This window comes from Cinclus cinclus, chromosome 1 (assembly GCF_963662255.1).
Source record: "Cinclus cinclus chromosome 1, bCinCin1.1, whole genome shotgun sequence".
Classification (NCBI taxonomy): Eukaryota; Metazoa; Chordata; class Aves; order Passeriformes; family Cinclidae; genus Cinclus; species Cinclus cinclus.
The window spans coordinates 78,050,357-78,072,161 of record NC_085046.1 but is presented as its reverse complement, the minus strand read 5'-3'; the positions used below and the strand labels follow the sequence as shown (position 1 = coordinate 78,072,161).

Below are 21,805 nucleotides of genomic sequence, written 5' to 3'. Positions count from 1 at the left end.
TCCGACGGGAGCGGCCCGCGCCCGCCCCCTGGCGGCCGGAGGGCGCGCAGCAGGGGCGGTGCCCGGAGCGGAGCGGGGAGCGGCCCTGGGGGCTGAGCCGGGGTGCGGCGTCCTGCCGCTCTGAGGGCTCGGGATTGCTTTGGGTTTTGTTTTTAATTTTTGTTTCGTTTTTTTGTTTGTTTTCACAGAATCAGTCAGGTAGGAAAATATATGTTAGATCATCGAGTCCAGCCTGTGGCCGAACAGCACCTTGGTGTCAGCTAGGCCATGGTACAGAGTGCCACATCCAGTCTTCCTGAAACACCTCCAGGGGCCGCGACTCCACCACCTCCCTAGGGCAGCCCATTCCAGTATCTGATCACCCTTTCCGTGAAGAAATCCTTCCTAATGTCCAACCTAAGCCTTCCCTCTTGCATCTTACGACTTCCTTGTGCTATCACTGGTTACCTGGGGGAAGAGGCTGAGCCCCACCTGGCTAGAACCTCCTTTCAGGTAACTGTAGAGGGTGAAAGGTCACCCCGTTTGTTCTTACAGGGTTTTTTCCATTTCTGGAAGCAAACACACAAGGAGATGATGAAAGATAAAAACTAACACATATTTATTAAAACAATCAATATAATAGTTCCATGTTTACAAAACAGTGATCAGGCAGGTAAAGTGCTGCAGAATACTTAAATACGGACATTTTGTAATTCTCCAGTTTCTGGTTGCCCGGGTGGGGGTTACTCACGGACTGCGAGGCTGTTCATGTGCTGAGAACAGACGTGGAGACTACAGGGATTTGTTCAGAGAGGCTGGGACAGCCTGAAAAAAGTGCAGAACAAACACAGAACAAGTAGAACGAGTATCTCTTCAGATCCTGTTACTTTGAGTTACAATTATTTAACCTCCTCTGCATAGAATAGTATTTTCTCCCACTAACAAACAGAAGAATAGGTCAGTAGGTGTGTGCTACGTATGCATGGAAACCCGGTGTGCTGGAAACGGGTGGTTTTGCACTGGATTCGACAAGCCTAAGGCCACCAATCTGATGGCGATCCTGTCACCCACGTGTACGGACACAAGGGGAAGTTTTCTGAGTATGAAAGAGTGACCTGCATCCCTGCCCTGACACACGTCCTTTTCTTCCATCCGGATGCATGAAGAAGCCACTGCAAGGCACAGGAGGGTGAGCCCTTTACTGCCAGGTGCGAGCACGCACACAGCACAAGCAGCACCGATCCCAGGGCAGGATCACACACTGCTACCCCGCGGCACTGGCTCACTCCATGCCCTCTACGCTGCCTGTGTGCCTTTTGACTGGAGATCACACGCAAGCAGGCTTCCCGTGGAAAAACTGCATGTTTCAAAGCTGTGTGCTGCCTTCTACTCCCTTGCCTGTCTTCCTGCCCATGCATTCGGTTTGAAGGACGGGAAGGTGACAACAGTGCTTGGTAGGAAAGACACTATGGACCATTGCAACAGGAATTTTTAAAGGAACTGATATTTCGTGGCTGCTGCTATAACACAGAAAAATGAAGTTTTCTCAAGGGATTTCTAAGTGAGGGCTCTGTGGAAATGATCCACAAAGGAGAGAAACATTTCTTTGTATTTTGCTGGTGAACTGCTGGCAGTGGAATGTATTGTATCCAAGCAAAGTGTTTCTTACATGTGGTTGTGTGGAAGGGAAGATGTAATTTCCTGCAGAAAATTAGACATCTGAGGAAGAATATTAAATGTTACAGAATTACATTCTTCCCATTACATAGTATTTAGGGGCTTGAATGTAATTGAGTGCCCTGACAGCAGAAAAAAAAAATCTAAAGACACTCAGATAAGCAACTGTGTCCCTAACTTTAATGCTTTAATGATTTACTTGTTCAACTTTTGGTTGGCTTTTCCTTTCTGGAAAAAAAAAATAAAAAAAGGAGTTGCACTGGAGAAAAATCAATCTATTTACCTATCTTGAAACCAGAAAATGGGTAATTTACAAAAAGTCTGAGAAACTCCTCCAACTGCTTTTCTTTCTGATCTAGTCTATTATTCTAGAAGAGTGCCCCTGTGTTACATACTTTTATAACTACAAGTATTTTTCATAAAACAACAATAAAGTGCACGCTGTTACAATGCCACCATTGACAGACAGCTAGTCTGTCCTGACAGTCTGCACCAGAAAAGCCTGCGAAGGACTGCTCCCTCCCTCCTGCCTCTCCCTGTCCTGCAGCCTGTTTCCCCTTCTGGCACCAGTACTTCTGGACAAGGAAGAACTCAGTTGTTTGGGGATCCTACAAAGCTTCATCAGCAACCTGGATTTGTACTCTTTTAACTGTACAGATTGTCCTAAACATGCGGCAAGGAAATGAGGCTTTTAAATCATCTGAGAACATTTTTAAACTCACTGATTTTTCAACAAAAGCTTTTTAAAATTTTGGTTGGGTATTTTACTTTTTTTTGTTTATTTGTTTTTTCCAAATGAGAAGAACAGGCTGGTGAAAGCTAAAGAAGAAACTTAGCAACTAAGGTTGTGGAAGTGACGTGGGCCATGTTTTCTAATGATTTCCAGAAACTCGGGTGTTGAGATACTGTAATTTTGAAAGCTGCATCTTGTGGGATCTATATCCAGCATCCACATATTTCATAATGTATTTGATAATGAAGGCACAGGCTTACCCTTTTATTGGTAAAGGACAGCAAACACGGCCAATATGCGTTACTGACACAAAAAGCACAAGCAACAATAAAGCTAGTGTCAAAAAATCTCAGCATCCTTCCTTTTGCTATACTCTTTCTGGCCATCTGCCTATTTTTCCACCTCAAAAGGAAAAAAAATACAAAATGAAGTTAATTTCAAACACAGGTTTACCTACATATATATGTTAGTGGAAGATTTTTATTATCTGTTGCTGTACTTCTTGAGGGTCCTAGATAACAGTATTTACCTCTTCAAATGCCAGCAAATGGAAATTTACTTGAGTAGTAGTAGCAGCTGACATGGTCCCTCAACTTTGCTAATGGTTTGCTTCACATTAAAAAAACTAGCTTTATTTCTTCCTATTTCTTGGATTACTATTGCTTGGTATTGCAATGCAGTTTTGTCACAGGTGAACAAAAAAGCCCTAGAAAAATAAGTTATCTGCTTGAGATCCCATGCCATTCCCTCAGCATGTGTGGACTTTAAACTGGCAAATAATTTAAACAAGTTCTTTTTTTTAACCACATTTAAATTACATGCCAAGAAGAAGATTCTGAGTGTCTTCTCTAGTGACTGACCTCACCAAATGCTTCTAAATATCTCAGAATAATCAGCTTGCGACACAACTTTTGTTGCAAGTGGAAGCAGCTATCATAGAAAAAAAAGCCAAACCAAAACCTACAGAATCTCGAATTAAGGAAGTGGCACCTAAAAAACCTTTATGCTTTTTTTTTTTAACATCTCTAATCTCTACTCCAAACAATAGCTACCTGCACCTGCTCCCCAAAGGTTGTTCAGTTTACACAATATTCTCTTTAAACATAAAGATTCATTGGCTGACTTTGACATGGGCAATACTGCCAAGGACCAGACTCCATCATGGAACACAGCAGGTGGTCAGTCATAAAACATGCCACTTTACAGCTCTACAGGCCTATAACAGCAAAAAATTTGGAAATGCATCACCATATCCAAAATAATTCAAAGGTTTCAAGTATGAAACCTAGGGGGTTTTATAGTGTTGCACGTATATTTAAACTCACGTTGTGCCAGTTAATGTGTTTCATATACAGTAGATGCACTACACATAATGCTAACTGCAGGGATCCATAATTTCTGGTCGGACTGAAGGAGGTGAGATGCAGTTAATCTCACTGCAGCCCTCTGATAATTTGCCCTCACAATATTAATTGTATTACATAATTGGAAAACTAGAGTAAATAAACTACCAATATTGAAAATTTGGCTCAGGACCCCAAAATAGATGGTTGGCAAAAAGGTAAAATAAACCTTTCTCTCAACTGTTTTGAATTGACTTCCACCACACATCTGCAACCAAACAGCGAATAGATAATTCATTTCCATGCTATTACATTGAGGTATAACTACCAGAAACATTAAACTATCAGTATTAGCTGATATTTATCCAGTTAATTCACTCTGCATAAGGGAAATTATTACAACACATCTAAAGGGACAGTTAAAGCTTACAGCTCAGAATTTTCTTCTCTCTCTTTTTTCTTTTTTTCTTTCTTTTTTTTTTTTCATATGATGGTATTTTTTTTTTGTTTTATATTTAATTTCTTCTGTGTTACCAGCTGCAACTTCCAGGTTAATGACTTCCAAGCAGATTTGACAGGAAGCCTGAAGACTTCTTCTTTTCCTGGGATTCTGCTTCTTGACTTTGTGAAAGTCCCAATTCTTTCTCAATCTGCTCTAGCTCCGACTGGTCAAGCAGTTCAAAATCGTCAGCTTCCTCTGTGTCTGTCTCCTCGCTCAAACTGGGCGCTGCCTGTGAGGGAGCTTGCTGTAGGGACTGCAGCTGGTCTTTGATGGCAGCAGACACCGCAGCTGTGATGACATTGCCAGCAATTCCACTCATTAAATTAACGGTTTGGTCACTGGTCAAAGGCAAGGACAACCCTGCCGTGGATGGTCTCTCTTGTCTGGAAGCGTGATCTGCCTTGACATCACTTTGCTCTTTCCTTCGTTTTTGCTGGGTGGGCAAACCAATGCTTGAGTCATCGTCATCATTTGTGCCAGCACCATTTTCTAAAGAGGGAAACTCTAAAAGATCTCTAGCGAAAGCTTCTTCATGATCACTAGGTCGGTCAAAATCTATGACAGCATTAACAGAAGAAAACAGTGTTAACACTCACAAAAGGTTTCCTTTTTCCTTTTTCACAAAAGGCAGCCATATGTAAAAATGCAAGTAACAAGTGTTCTTCTGAATACATCTACTAATCCCTACTCTAGCAGTCCTCTAATAGAAGGAGTTTTATGTGACATCTAAAACAAAATGGTTTTGAAGTCAAAAATCTAGCACCCCAAATCAACTGGTATGAACCTAAGTCTTTGAACAAATGAACTTTCTAAAGCCAACTTTTTTTTAGGTATCTATCTGTATTGAAACAACCCATGCAAATCTTCAGCACAGCTACTTCTAAATATAGCAACCACATGAAGTGCTAAAATTTATTTTCCTTCCCAATATATATAAACTACAAATATGTAAACATGTAAAGATGTGTTACAAACTTTTAACATGCATATGGAATAATAGAAAGAATGTTTTATCCATTTAAATAAAGATATAAAACCAATGCAAAGACCAATTTCTTTTTCCTTTCCTGGCCAATGCTTCTACTATAAAGGAAGCAGAAAATGGAAACTCTACAGAAGATCAGAATTGTTTCATGTTTTCAAGAGGATAAAAAGAATGATGTAATCAAACCTTAAATTTTAATGGCTACATTCATGAATGACACAGTATGTTATTAGACATGTGTAAAACATACCATGCAGTACATGGCCTGTGGAAGAGGCTTAAATAAGCACAAGCAAATACTTTCATCAAGTGTTTGAATCAGAAAGTAAAAAGTAATCAGTTTGAACTTACTTTCTATGAAAACCAGCAACAGGAGCCTGTTGTAGGAGCATTCATAAGAATTAAGGAAATAAATCCTAAAAATGACTCGTATGTAATTTTCTCCATTTTCTTTAGGAAAGACAGGCTGGGAAGACGAGAAGGAAGGGTTGTGCTGCATGTAGAGTGGTGGCTCTAATGCCTAGAGCTTTGACAGGAGATGAGCCAGTCCTTGGATGCATCCCATTTGGTCTTGCATTTTTGTGTATGTTCCATTTGCTGAAATGCTCCATGGGGAAGAAGAGAGGATGTTGCTATTTTTCACTTAGCAAGGCTTTGAATAGAGCCAAACTGGTGAGTGAACAGGGTAAGGGAACTGTAAGATGGGTGGAAAAGTGGCTGGACTGCAGGGGTCAAGGCAGCAACACAAAGCTTCATCAGCAACACAAGGTGCAGCTGGAGGCTGGTTATTGGTGTTGTCACAGGCACTGAAACCCGCACTGTTCAAGGTTTTTATTAATGACTGAAGCATACTCTGCAAGTTCATGGGCAGGAAGGAATTGCTGTGGGGCATGTCTATTTGATATTCTGGAGGTCAGGATGCCTTCAGAGGGACCTCAACAGGCTGGAGAAAGGATCAGACTGAAAAGGAACATCACGACATTCAACAAAAGAAAATGTGAGGTCTTGCATCTGGGATGGAATAACCTGTGCAGCAGTACAGGCTGGGGGCAACAAGACAGAAAGCAGCTTTTCAGAAAAAGATCTGTGGGTAGCAAGTCAGTGGTATGCCCTTAAAGCAAGGATGGTGAATCACACACTGAGCTGTAGTAGCAAAATTGAAGGCAGAAAGTCAGTGGAAGAGATTCTCCTCCCCTGTTCAGAAACTGAAAGTATACATTGAAGTACTTTGCCAGTTTTGACCTCTCCTGCTCTAGACAGACAATGGCATACAGGACTGAATACCCTGGAGGGCCAGCATGATTATTTAGGGGGCTAGAGAACAGGATGTATGTAGATATGGAGACAATGGGCCTTGTTTGGCTCCAAGAGAAGGTGGTAAAGGGGAAATCAGTTTGACTACTGAATGGGAAGGTAGAGAGAAGATGGGCCTGACTCTTCTAGAAAATGCACAGTGAAAGGAACAGAGTAAACTGACACAAACTGGAACATGGGAAATTTTGACTCACTTTAAGAAAAAAACCTTTTTATCATGAGGGTAAGAAAATATTGAGAAGGCTTTCCAGGGAAGTTGCTGAATCTCTACCATTAGAGGTGTTCAGAACTCAAGTGGTCACAGCCCTGAGAAACTTCATACAGCTTTAATGAAGAGCTTTGAACCTGCTTTGGATAGGAAGATAGATGAGATGAATGACAATTGCTTTTTACAGCTTATGGTTCTGTGATGATACAATGCTGTCTATTTACAACTTGAAATATTAGGAAAAACCTGAAATTATTAATTTGGCCTGTAGTATCAACCTGCTTGTTATCTACAGGTAACTTTTCCTAGGAGAAATGCAAGATGAGCAGAGCAACAGATCCACAGGTGAGATTACACCAAACTACTGTTGCCCTAAATTTTTATTTCAGCAAAGTGTTTACTGATAGCTTGGTCTGTAAAAAGTAAGAAACTTTTTCTGGTCAAGATCAAGCCAAGTGCTTGAGAATCTTTTCCTAGTCTAAGTTTTCGTAGGCTCATTGCTGGGTTTCTCAATTTCTAGTAGTAAAACCTGACAATACTTTATTTAATTGGCTGTTTAACAAGTTAGTGTATTCACTGTTTCTTCTTCAGCTTTTATTTGCTTATCTTACCCACAAAAGCATTGGTAGTAATTTTAAAAGGTTTACTTGCTTAGAAGGTTTGGTAGAAGAGAGTGCTACGTCTGGCATGTATTGAATGTGTTGGTTTTACCCAGCACTGTTTATTTATTCAGACCCTTGCTGATGTACTTCAACAGTTTTAAGATGAGGACAGTTCTTATACAAGATGTATCCCAAGCTACACAAAACACTAAGATTAACCTCAAATTAGTTTCAGAGAAAAAAGTAACAGTCCTGAAACCTTCTGTCCTCAAATTGTCTGACAATCTTGAGGTACCTTGCGTGTGTGGAATCCACTGATGATACCAATGAAGCTGTTACATACCATCAGATGTGTCAGTCTGTGGAGAATACCCCTCAGATAAGTTAAAGGTCCCATTATCGGTCCAGGATACTTCTGAGACATCTGTGTCAGACACTGACAGCTCTTTGGCAACAATTGCAGGACTAACCTACAAAGAAAACAGTCCCATACATGGTATTCTTATATTAAAAAAAAGAAAAAATCTTCACAGATTACACACTACAGAAAGCCAATGCTTAGAGACTGAAAAAAAATCCCTTTTGTATGTCATAGCAACATAAATCATCTCCTATTTAAGCCTAAATTGAAGAAACATGAAAATACTATACAATAGTTAGAAGTGAAGCATCCCTCTTTCTAATAACTAAAGGTTGTATTATACTAAAGAAGCATAGAAAATGCCTGTTATTCATTCTGAAAGCAATCCTACTGTAATGAAAGCAACATGAGCCTGCAAATACAATATATGCATAATGTAACAAAATGAATAAACTTGGACCAGAAAAACCAGCCCAATATCTATCTGTTAGACCATCAAAAATTAGCTGACCAAAAAAAAATGATTATCCTTTACCAATTTATTCAACAATATTTAGTTTTGTCAACTACAAATTTTTATCCCATGGGATATTTTTTGGTCTTTTTTTCCACCCCCCCAGCACAAAACCACATCCGAAGCAATCATTGTTGAAGTCAGGCTTTACAAATCCTGCATAGTAATTCCTATTAAGATTATTTTTTAAATATTAACTGGTATTCTGATTATAACAGAAAAATATTTGCCATACAATCACTTAGAATACTAGGAGAAAAAGGAGAAATTTGATTGTTCTCATACAAGTATCTAGAAAGATTTTACAGATAATATACCTATTTGCACCATCATTGAAAATTATTAGATAAGTTATTTAAAATTATTTGACAAATTATGTAGGTTTTCTATTAATATTTCCCTTTTGTATTTTAATTTGATAAAAGTCAACTGAAATTTCACTGTTGGAAATAAAAGTAACCACCTTTGCTTTTAAATATTAATGTAATCATTCTACAGCCAATACAAAATAAACACATTCATAGGTCAGTAGGCCAATGAAACCATTACTTTGAAGGCCTGAAGTCAGAAATGCAGTAGGCTGATTAGTATAAGGCTAAAGGTGGAGACTATGAATCACTTCTAAAGCATACTGCTTAGTTCAGGAACACAGCCTCCTGGGGAGGTTAAAATCTTCCTCAGAAGAACAGAGACAGCAATCTAGATAGCCTCCCATTATCTATATAGATTTTAAAAGCAAGACAGGGCTGACTGAAAAAAAGTCACCTTAGGACACAGAGCTGATATGTCTAATTCACTGTCATCTTCTGTAGGTTTTGTTTTTGCTGTTTCTGAAAGAAAAAAGATATATTTTTTATCCTGCTCATGACAACGGGTTTCTAGGTTCAGTGTGTGTTCTCTGTCACACAGCTTGTGTAGCATAATAACCTTCCACCTGCTGACACAGTGCATCATTTATGTGCTATGCTACCAGGGAAACAAGCCTGACTGAGAGACTGGCTGCTTATCAAAATACAGCAACCAAAGAGGGAGAAAGAATGTTATTCTGAAAACATTCCAGTAGATCTATTTACCTGCACTGTACTTCCTTCAGGAGTCTTTGTTGCTCACTAGAATGTCATCTGGCAATAAATATCTCTCTTTTAGACTACACTGCTGGTAAAATGCACCGGTGTAATGTACTGTTAAACTAGGCTGTGTAGTCATCCCACCACATTACTTTACATGAGAACGTGCAATCTTCTTCATAATTGCATGTAATCTTCATTCACGAACCCCTTCTTCTGCCAAGACCCAGTTACCCTTCATTCACAGTCATATGCAAATATGCATACAAAGCATCCTCTGAAAGAATGTTGCTCCTTATAGAGAAGCAGAGATACAAATTTTGTGTCCTCTGTCTGAGAATCTTTCAAACCAATATGACATGTAAAACACAGCCATAGTGTTCTTGGTTACTTTATCCTGTAACTTGCTCTTTCCTCTCTTGTGCCAACACAAGGTTTGTGAGCCCATGTGGTGAATCCAAGGGGCAAAGCAAGGGAGAGAACTTGTCTGGGTTAAATGAAACTGGAAGATGACATGCAGGAAAGAACACATCTAACCTCAACCATTTTCCCAGTGCTGGCTTATGAAGTTTATTAAACTATAGTCTAATCTTTTTCTCTGCCGGTTTCACTTAAAAAACTGAACAAGTAGAATAATGCATGAAAGAAAATTTCCAAAGCATTATTCCTTATTTCCAGTTACTATCACATTACATGTAAGAGAAGGGGAAAAGACACATGGTAGTTCTCCTTGGGTCTAGGAACAGCACATTGTATAATCAATTGCATATGGTTACAAGAAATGCATGTTTTAAAGCAGATATTAAGTCTACTGATGTAGCACTAATTAAAAAGAGTAGGCTACCTGCAAGTAGTGTGACTACACTACAAAGGTTTAATTACCAAAACTGGAGCATGCACAAAAAACAAACTAATACTGTTCATACACAGATTTTCCCTGAAATAGCTTTATTGTTTAGAATCTAAAAGTTTCCAGTATTAGAAAGATTTTGGGCAAGATAGGCAAGATTTTGTTATAAATTGATTTCTCCCCTTTCCATATAGAAACTTTGATTAATTTGTAGCTGCTATTCTTATATACTTTAGGAGTATTTGGAGAAGAAAACAAATTCCTTTTGCTGGAGGGAGTGAAACCATGGCAGATTTAGATACAGGAACAGACTTTTGTCTCTTACTGAAAATTCTGTTATATATTTATTTTGAGAGTTTTGAGTGAGTCTCTCTGCTGGGCAAGTTTTCCATATCTAAAGAGAGATAATCATTACAAGCTTACAGCAAGTAGTTTTTTTTCTGAAAACTTATAAGCAATACATTTAATTATGTACAAAGAGCTTGCCTTGTTTTTGTTCATGAAGTAATAATTTCTTTATTATCATACCCAGACATTTGATATACATTGTCACTTCTTATAAAGCTAGTAACAGTACACAGGCTCAAAGCAAGAAATAGCTCTACAGTTGACTTCTTAGGACAAACCAAATCTTCTTCAAGGTGAATAAAATGCTATGCATACAGAAATATATTGATATTATCTAATAATATATATCATATAATAATATATGGGACTATAATTAACTACTCACCAGATCTCTCTTTTTTCTTCTGGTTGATATATTCCACTATTCCAAAATCTAGTTTCATCAGAAAAGCCTTTATTTTGCTGCACAATTTCTGTCCAAATTCATTGCACTTAAGGAAGGGACATAAAAAGGCACACAATACTGTGATAAAAATGAAGACAGAGAAAAAAATTGTATTTATTTATTGCTGTACAAGGAGTCACTCAATAAAGCTTAAACAATGCCTTTGCAGAAGATAACTACTCATTTTACATAATACAGTTAGTTTTACATAAAAATGCACTGTGAAATGCCCATGTCAGACACTTTTGTGGTAAATACAGTTTTCAGGAGCCATTCCTACTCATCACAGAAAATACCATTATGATCATGTCAACTGACACCTTTTTTCCTATCAGTAAGATATGATTTATGGTCATGATAACATTTATCATTACCTTGATTTAGCCTGATTTGGGTATCTTAACTTGACAAACATGACTATGCAACATTGTGCCAGAATCAACACACTGAAAAAAACTTGTAAGCTGACTTCCACATGACAAAAAATTGTATTTTTTTTCCTTATATTTAACTTAAATTAGCCCTCCTTCAGTTTAAAACCATTACCTCTTGTGCTATTGCAACAGGCATTGCTCAAATGTTTGTCCCCAGCTTTCTTATAAGCCCTCTTTAGGAACTGAAAGGCCTCTCCCCAGAGTGTTCTCTTCTCCAGGCTGAACATTCCCAATTTGCTCAGCCTGTCTTCACAGGAGAGGTGCTAAGTCTCTCTGATAATCTCCATGCACCTCCTTTGGACTCAACAGGTCCATGTCATTCCTGTGCTGGGGATGCCCAGGACTCCAGGTGGGGTCTCACCAGAGCAGAGCAGAGAGGCAGAATCCTCTCCCTGGCCCTGCTGGCCACTCTGCTTTGGATGCAGCCCAGGACAGGACTTGGCTTCCTGGGCTGTGAGTGCACATGGCTGGGTCATGTCCAGCCTCTCCAGCACTCCCAAGTCCTTCTGGGCAGGGCTGCTCTGGATCTGTTCACCCCCCCCGACTGTGCTGATACTGGGGGTCACCCCAAACCAGCAGCAGCACCCTGCACTTGGTCTTGTTAAACCTCATTAAGTTGTCGTGGGCCCACATCTTGAGCTTGTCCAGGTCCCTCTGGATGGCAACCTGTCCGTCAGACTTGTCAACTGTACCACAGAGACTGGTGTCTTCTGCAAACTTGCATGAGTGTGTAAACAGGTATACATAAAAATAAATAAATAAATAAATACTCCCTTTACAGAGACCAAATAATAAACAGCACACACATACACAAATCATGACTGGAAAAATGACCGTACTTACACAAGACATAGGAGAGGACAACTCCAGGAATGTAACTTCCCAAGACAGTGAAAAATGTACATATGCTGCAGACTAGTAGGCAAAACTGGCAAAAACATTAAAATTCACAATTAACACTTTCATTAAATGATTAGATCATTTTGCAAAATAAAGATGTTGCATGCTAGTGAAGTCTAGAAGGCAGTGCAACTTCGAAGTTTGTTTTTTAAAACTGGGAATTATTTTTAACACTTCTGGTGAAAATAAGCATCAAACAGTCCATTTTGGATAATTAGGATGCATTCCCTCTTCTACCATAAAAACATACTATTTTTATTCATTTACTGTAAAGCTTTAACAAGCTGTTGGTTATTGCTAGAATTACTAGAAATTATACCCTCATGGCATGAAAATAGACTGGACAATTTATATGCATGAAAAAACCCATCTCGCTAATTGCAATATTACAGTGCATGCTTACAAAAGCAAAACAACCTTCCTCCAGCTAGAGATCTCTCCCCTGTTGTGTTATTTTGTGAAACTGTTTTCGCTCATATGCTGGTGAGCAATCTCTTGATGCTTGTTAGCTACTGTAGCACCCCTGTTAATGACAAGACTGAGCCAAATTTTCAGTATAAAAATTGAGATTTGGCCTTTGTGGTGACTGAGACATAGCAGTATATTTTTCACAACTGCACATTGCTCAACTGATCTGTTGAAAGTGTGCAGAGAGGATCCATTTGCTTTTGGAGCTGAACTGCAATAAAATGGTTAATTCAAAGAATTGCAATAACATGATTAACTCAAAGAAATTTTGCACACAGCATTACTGCCTAATTTGCTTCTAATTATAGCAGTAAAATAATGACATAGCTTAGAGAATGAGGTCAGGGAAAAGAAATGAAAACATGCTATCAAAATTATATTTTCTAAACTAGTATTAGATATCTCTTAACATACAGTTAATGTCATGTTACCACATTACTGATACTACATGTCCTTCCTTCACTATAAACTTACTTCTTTTAAATGTAACTTTATTGTCCAAACACACAACTGCTCTTTATATAATTTATTAATTTTTCTAGATAATTTTCATTCTTCTATGATTTTTTTTTTCATCCAGTTGCTCATCTGTATTTTCAGTCTAAACTGCTAATATTTGAGTGTGGGACTACATACTTTCTATTTGCTAATTCTGAATGGCCTGTTTCCAGGAAAGATTTTCTGGCAAAATTAAGAGAGATTAAAAGAGGAGAAAAAGCCTTGTAATCTTCTTTTAACTTGTATTTTAACATGTATTTAGCAATACAAATATAAAAATGAAATCTACTATTATCATAATATACATTTACATTATTCATATTTCTCTTTGGAAAAAAAAAAAACAAACACAAACCTGCTTCACTTTTGACTAGAACTAAATAATGATATTATTCAAACTTGGAGGAAAAAAAAAGCCTTACTCTTGCTTCCCCCCTCATGAACTGGCTTCTCCAGCTAAATCCAGTAAAAAAAAAAAAAAAACACCAACTAAGTGTATAGGAGAAAAAATGCCACAATAATTAGAAGGAACTCTCTTCATACAGCTATTCCTGAAAACTACAGTTATTTGATAAAAATCCCAATGTTTACATTTAGGATCATGCCTATTTACTTCTTTAAGTTTTCATTAAATTGTGATGTTTTATATTTCCTTCAAAAAGTCAATGGAATAACTGGAGAAGTTCCAACAGTGTAAGGGGATGGACTGTATTGCTATAAACTTTACTGTGAACAGATTTTCTCACTGACTACCTACACATATTCTTCACAGAAAAAAAAAAAAATGTTAGCAGAAACTCATGACTGCATGTGTCAGAATATACGTTTTTATTTTTGCTTGTTCACTTGGTTTTTTTTTCCTAAATCTCTCTCACCTTTTTATTAAATCATATAGAACTGTTAATCTTACTGGGGAGTGCTTACCTTGCCAGGGTTTTGTTCCTTAAAGTGGGACATTTCTTGAAGAAATACAAATAAATTCATCAGTGTTTCTGAAATGCACTGATTTATTCTGGGTCTGTAGTCTTGACTGGAATCGGTGACTTTCCAGCTGAGTAAAACAAACAAAAACACCCGACTTTGTTTACAGCTCATTTGGAAGTTGAAACTGGTTGAAAACATCATGTAAAGCCTCAGCCTCTGGCAATCCAATGGCTGTTGTTATGCTAGAGACACCTATGCTTATTTCTTTGTATTTTATATTAAGCTAATTTGATCTTTTTAACTAAAAAAAAAAAAATTAAAAAATCATCTGTTCAGTAGTAGAAGTTTTCAGTCCATACAAAAATTACTGCTTATTCATTCTGGTCATATGAAGACATTGAGTTCAAGGCACAGTTGTCATCTAAATCAAGCAACTGACCCCAGACTTGTTTTTAATATTACCTCCTTTTTAAAAAATATACCATAGTACTTTTCATTGCCACAAGATGGCCACACATATTAATACATTTCATTTTATGCATATAATCCTTGTGCTTTCTCTTTTCTATTTTTTGGCTTGTTCCGCAAACTGTGATGAAATTGCTACCCAACCCAGAAAAACAGAAATTGCTCTTGAAATCTTGCTGTTTACATTCATCTTCCTACTGAATTTTAATTTTTCTATTGTACTGAAAGGACTGTTTCTAAAGCTTATCTGATAACTGTTGAGTAGTTTTAATAAAATAACAACCCTCCCAAAAAACTGTACCAAAGAATTTTTGGAAAACCATGGGATAGCGTATGTGTGTATCACATTTGGGGTTGATCAGTTTATCCAATATTGAGCTTAAATGGTCACATCATACACCTTTGTGGAGTATAACAAGGCTATTTTATAAAACAACAAATAATAACGCAGACATACACAGGCCAGTCAATGTCAAGTCAAACTGGTACAAAGAACGGAGGAACCACCACGCAAACACTGAGAATCTGAAGTAAATTCGACACCAGCTTTATTGAGTTACTTTTTGCACAATGCTCTGCTGAGTACACACAGCTTTGATCACAGCGAACGCAAGCCGGCCATGAGCAACGCCGCTCATTTCACTGAGCTATAAAACCCATTACACATCTAATCCATCACTGCACCAACAGTAAACATTCTGTCACAGGCAGACTGAATTACAAGGTAAATAAGGATCTGCATTATGAAAAAATGACTGTACACGGGTGGGTGCACAGCCATAAGGGGGACACACGGACGGTCGGATCAACCCCCCGACTCCTATCAGCTACACACGGTCTCCGCAGCCTGGTTTTTGTAAAACCGCACCATTTCGGTCAAAAATGGCCCGCGGAGACCCTTCCCTGCCTCCCGGCTACCCTCGTTCGCCAGGAGGTGGTGGCACAGCCTCGCGGGGACACAGAGGGGACACACAGGGGACACAGACACGCTGCCTGCGGCACCGCGACCTGCGCCGAACAGCGGTTTCGGCCACAGCTTTCCCCCCCCAAAACTGGTGCCCTATTCCTGACCGCATTGTAGGATTTACGGTATTGCAGTGGCGTGATTTGCTCCTACATTACAAAATGGTCAGGGTGAGGGTTTTTTCCTCCTCTTCGAGGAAAAAAAACCCCAATGAACTATTAAAAACAGCACACCTGTAATGCATAGGATAAGAGCCCTGTGTCTTGGACTAGGTGACTTTTGCAAGTTCCCTGCCATGCAAGGCACTGAGTGCAGGTATCTGTCCGCGACAGAGGATGCAAATAAAACCATCACTCACAGAGATCACTGCAGGAACCCAGCTGGAGGGATGAACAATGTTACAGAGGACTTTCTGTCTGCATCCCACCCACAGCAGAGATTTCAATTTCCATAGTCTCTGATAATTGTTTTGGCCTACAGGAATGGCAATTTTTAGGGATAAGCTACTCCCCCTAAAGAAACACTGCTTCCAGCTTCTGTAAACCATTCTACAGCATTTATAGTAAGTATTTTAAGAGCTGCCCATTTATTCCAGTACTGAAAACTACTATTATGGCAGTGCTCTGAAAAACAAAATCCTTTTACAGACCTTTACTCCTACCTTTTATTTTAAATTCTTGGCAATCAGAGTAGAACTTTGTGGAAGCACAAAGCAAAAATGAACAGGTCTGATGCCTGCTATCAAATTAGAGCTTTGAAATACCTAGTACAACTGTAGATACTAATTTTAATAATTTTAAGCTAATAGCAAAAATAGAGGGGGGAAGACAAAAGCATAAAGTATAATAAAAATGCAAACTATTTTCACATATGCCAACCACTAATATAAAGACAATATAGATTAAAGAGAAGGAGCTATAACAAGGCACAATGGGATAACTAGCAACAATTTTTAAAAATGCAAATTATGAAGAAAAAGTGCTTATTTGCAGGGAAATTTCTCTGCAGTTGCCTCGCTTGGTGACAGTGATGCTTTCTTTAGTCAAGTTGTTGAAAGCATGAGCTGCAGTGCAGATAAAATATATTGCTATATGCTTTGGCCCTGTGGTCCACGTGTGGTGCATGGACAAGAAGACAACCAAGAGGAGTGGAATTTGTTAAAGTACAGGTGAAACTTGCTTCAAAACTTTGCAAACCCACTACTGAGTTCAACAAAAGAGTACTTGGCAGCTGCTTATAGGCCACAAGAAATCATAAAACACCTTTGTCAGTTCTACAACAGATACAATTTTCTATTTTACAAGGAACACGAGGGACTATTTTGAAGCCTTATTCTGTTCTTAAGCAATTAGAGGTGTAAGGTCAGCTTGCTGATCTTCAGTGTGAGCACCAGATGCACATGCTGCCTCTTCTTGTTCACACCTCCCAACAACTACCAGCCTTGGTGATATCTATCTTTCCTGGCTTTTTACCCTGAGCCAAATTAAATAGCAGTGTTACCCACAGTCCAGAGGGTTGGAACAAGGGGGAAGCAACAGGTGAAGGGGGAGTGAGAAAGAAAGGAGACACATCATATAGCTACATACATACATATATATATATATATATATATATATATATATATATATATCATATATATACAACATATAATGTATGTACACAGAGAGGTTATGTCATGGCCCTGTAAAAACAGAGATAACTATTAAGCCTGCATTAGATCAAAAGGAAACAGGCACACAGTGACGTATACTCCAGAGAACTTAATTTTCCAATGGTCACATTTAAAGATAGAAAGGGAAAAAGAAGACATGTGAAGTGATGTAGGTGACGAATGTGCAGTGCCTGACTATGACATAAGCCAACCAAGAATATAAATCTATTTCAGCATAATATTAGTGGAGTTAATTAAGGAATTCATAGTACCTTAATGCATTACATAAGTGTGAACCCTGCACTTCTTGCCGAAACAGCTCTGGGGACTGCTGTCTGGGTGCTCCTTTTGGGATAAGTAGCCAATTCTGAATACTTTCAAAGGCCTTTGTGGATCATTTAGAAAGAAGAACATTTTATGCTCCCATTGCTTATCCTTAGTTTGATATACAATGCTACACTTTCATCCTAAAACTACCATTAATAAGGTTGAGGGTGTTCAGAAAAAAGAAATTACTCACATCCTTCTGACTGCCTATTGCATCATTTCAATAACTGAGCAAATATATAAACTGTTGCCTAGTAATTGTAAAAAAAACCTACCCAAAACACTCTACCACCCAGACGCTTCCACTGATCACAGTCACAAACCCTGGCCAGAAGACCCAGTGGCATTACATTCGCTAAAAATGACTTATGGTGTCATGCTCCCATTTCGTAGCTAGACATCTGTTCAAGCAAAGCGCCATCACATTTCTCTCAGAAAGGTCAGCAGATCTCATGTTACTGGTTTGAAGATCTCTTCGTGATGTGCTGGATTTTTTTTAATTATGCGTACACAGTTTTCTATGTATCTTCATGTAGATACGCTACTCAGAACTGCAGCAGTGACAAGAGAACACCATGATGTGGTGGATCAGAAGGACTGCACCCACACAAACACAGAGTTAGTAATTACAGAGCTTCTAAACCCTCTTGATTTCCCAACTGTAACCACATACATTTGAAGCCTGTGCACTCTGTAATTTTCAGGATAACTTAGAATGTAGTAGTCAAGGTGGAAGAACTGAAAGTTACATTCCCAAAGATATGTAAATCAAAATATAGGCAATATGACTATTTGGTAGTTTTTTTAAAAGGAAATATATGGAACTTATAGAATGGTGCAACTGTAAGGGTTCTGTAGGTCAAAGGACAAACAGGCAACCCAAAATTCATCCTGAAACTTAATCAAATGAAATCCAGTGTGTAAACTGTTAGCAAACCCCAATCAAGCAGGTCTACCTTTTCAGAGCTTTTACAGGCTTCTGCTGTAAGAACAAAGTCACCACAATGCAGAAGAGAGTGATTATAATGATACAGTTTTTCTCTGAAGTAAAAATTTTATACCTGAAGACCCATAGAAAAAAAAAAATGTAGGTTTTGAAATTTTTCTTCTAAATTATTAAGGTACAGAGATAAGGGATTTAAAAAAGTATCTAGACTAAAAAAATTTTTTTAGCACGGAAATATCAGGAGTACATATACTGAAAATGAAAATAAACACCCCTTTATCTTTTCAAAATATAAAATAGTGTTAAAAGGAAATTTTACAGTTAGGTATATTAAAGTACCAATGGCAAAACCTCTAAAAAGTACTATTGAACTGTGGTGGAACACAATGCACTATTGATTAGCCTTTCAGGCACACAGCGGAGCACATTTGTGAATATTATGTGCACTGTAAGAGTGGTCAGCATTACTAAACTCACAGCACAGCATCCCAATGACCTATGTGGCTAATTTTAAAGGTGACTATGTAGAACTGGGCTCTATCCTGCACCACTTTTGGATCCTATGCAATCGTTAAGTATACTAAAATAATTGTAATTGTGTCATGTGGCCATTACCAAGTCATCAAGACCTGCAATTTGAATGAATCACTGGGATACCATGTAAAAGTGTCCTTGTACCTTGCATCTTGTGGAAAGACTTCTACAAAAGAAAAAGCAAAAACAGGAAGCACCTACAAATAAACTCCATTCTTAGACTTCAGGGAGAACTTTCATCTACAACTTCTTTGCTCCAAATATTACAAAGCCTTTCTAACAGAAATCTCTTCAACTTGGTAAATATCCACATGCACCCTATTTCCCATTGCTAACCCACAGAGGCTGCACAGATTTAGGCTCACTAACATGTCATACTGTGGCTAACATTGTTTAACTAATCACATTTGACCATCCCTTCAATGGGATGCTTTGGCATTTGAGGCTTTGGCACCCTTGGAATCTCTAAGATATAGAGACAGATCTTGTTTTTAAATGGAAGCTGGAGAATGTAGTTATCAGCCTTAAAGAGTAGCTAACATTTCCCAATCCCAAAATCTCCTTTAACTACCATACCTCCAGTAGTTCAAATACATTGTTTATAAGAACTAAATGAATTGTGTTAATACTGTGTAACACTGCTTCTCAAACTCTTAAAAGTATTTTCTTCTATTTCCATCTGACAATTCAATTTTGTGCTTTTTATTAAGAGTGGATCAGTCCAATTTGCTGTTCCTGTTTTGTTTTTTTTTTCAAGGGAAGGTGTGGAGGAATAAAAAGCTGAAAAAATATCTTTCACAGCTTTCCCCCTTTCATTTCCTGAACAAGATTATTTTTTTGTTACATTACTGTACAAGAAATATGTTTAAATCACCAGCATTTGATGAGGTTGGATGTGCCTTTCTCACTGCACTGCATAGCAGACTGGTGGAGCCATGTGACAGATAAGCAACCTTTCATCCCAGACTCTATATACTCCTTGCACAGAGTGTTAAACTAAAGCCATAACTGTATTTTCTTCTCTTCAACTGACACAGGAATATTTTAACACTGGTGTCCTGCTAAACAATATAAATCCAATAAATTAAGGTAGTTTTTTTTTGCTTATATTACTAGTTGAGAACAAAGTTGTCTGAAAACTCTTATAAAAATACACTGAAGTGTTCTGCAAAGAGCTAGGGCAATTAATCCTGTCCAACAGACTGCTTAAACAAAAAAAAATGACCCATTACTAACAAGATTTTATTTGGAGGGCATGTGTTCATCTCTTCTATTCAGGTATAATACATCAGTCATCTTACGAAGTCTTAATAAGGAGCTGCATTGTATTTCTTCAGCTGGCCAAACACGATCTGGTTAATTCCAGCCTTTTTTGAAGGGGATTCCAGTATACAAGGTCCTCAACACAGCAGACAGTATTAAATGTCACTTTTTGCTGAATGTCCTGCTAAGACAAACAAAATATACTCCAGCTAAATTGGGGCATTTCATTGTTGAGCTCCTCTGGGAAGACTCTGGTGAGCAAACTGGTAGGTCAGCTCTCACAGGAAACCCTTCCTGTGAGCTGTACCACTCCCATCCAGTTCCCCTGAGGAGAACAGCAGCTACTACTGCAGTTCGAGGTCATTCAAAGCATCCTCTGACACTCAAGTGCCATTAGTCCAAATTCATTACTTAGTCATTAAAATTTTTTAAAACTTCTCTTTGCATGAAAACTGAGTGTTTCAGTGCCATGTAAATACTATTATTGACTTGCTTTCTGTTTAGCAAAGACTATAATGCTATTTACTATGTGCTGCTGTCTTTTTACCAGAATGATCCAAGGGCTGGGATCTTTCAAGTCAGGTTCCCATTTGTAACTGTTACAAACACAAAAGAGATGGTTTTGTTCAGGAAAATAAGGAAACTCCTTAGCAAGCAACAAGACCATAAATCTAGTTCCATCTGCAGAACTTTAAACAGATCTGCCCAGCTGTTGGAAGCAATTCTTTTGGAATTATTTTTCTCTTGCAGACAACTCTTTTAGTGCGTTTTCACAAAGTCAATTGATTTTCCTCCTTCAAAGCCTCCATATTCTTCAACTGGGACATAACTAGCTCAAGGCCTTTCAAAGTCAAACAGCTAGGAATGATGAGCTTAGTATTCCCTGAAGTGCAGAACAGCTGCACAAAAAGAAACAAACAAACAAAAAACCACACCACCCAAAAAGACCTGTATTTCCAAATGCAAAAGAGTATTTTCTAAATTACTTTCTGTGTTACCTAGCAAGATGACTGTAACTTTTTCTGTGCACAACTTCATTTTGACTCTTTTCCATGGGTTTTAATGTATTTTGTACAAGTAGGTTATCACTTATATTGTGATGGATTAGTGAGAGTTCCTAAAGCTGTGTTTCCATCACTTCAAAACCAATATTCACAGTGTCTTTTATACATTTTTGACTATCATTAGATTCCTCACAAAATGCGAATTTAAAAAAAAAAATTATACTGTCTTACACCAAAACTGTAGTGCACCTGTTGATAAAGAATGACTGAGGGAAAATATCTCCTTATGCTAAACTGTTTTCAGTTTACCTGTGGCCACGTATTTCCTCACTATTCTTCCTCTGTTACAACACGTGATCATGTGCCAAAACAAAACAGAAGATACGAGTGGGTACTTGCTCTTCACAATTCTCTGCTTTTTGGCTAGCCTTACTAAGTATTTGTGCATCTGTTCCTTTGATTATTTTTCATTTTAATTTGCAGTATGACTAACACA

At 38.2% G+C, this 21,805-nt stretch overlaps 1 protein-coding gene across 2 annotated transcripts in view; it reads right to left on the bottom strand.

Moving 5' to 3' along the window:
* Positions 1–4,139: 4,139 nt before the first annotated feature.
* The window catches only part of RETREG1 (reticulophagy regulator 1), a 68,518-nt gene continuing 50,852 nt past the window's right edge, over positions 4,140–21,805 (bottom strand). For both annotated transcript variants that reach the window (XM_062499636.1, XM_062499645.1), the window contains 6 exons: positions 14,153–14,279; positions 12,206–12,290; positions 10,869–11,006; positions 8,984–9,048; positions 7,687–7,813; positions 4,140–4,789 (listed from right to left, as the gene is read on the bottom strand). In XM_062499636.1, the coding sequence (XP_062355620.1) occupies positions 4,284–4,789; positions 7,687–7,813; positions 8,984–9,048; positions 10,869–11,006; positions 12,206–12,290; positions 14,153–14,279 (1,048 nt within the window). In that variant the 3' untranslated portion in view covers positions 4,140–4,283. The remainder of the gene's footprint in view (positions 4,790–7,686; positions 7,814–8,983; positions 9,049–10,868; positions 11,007–12,205; positions 12,291–14,152; positions 14,280–21,805) is intronic.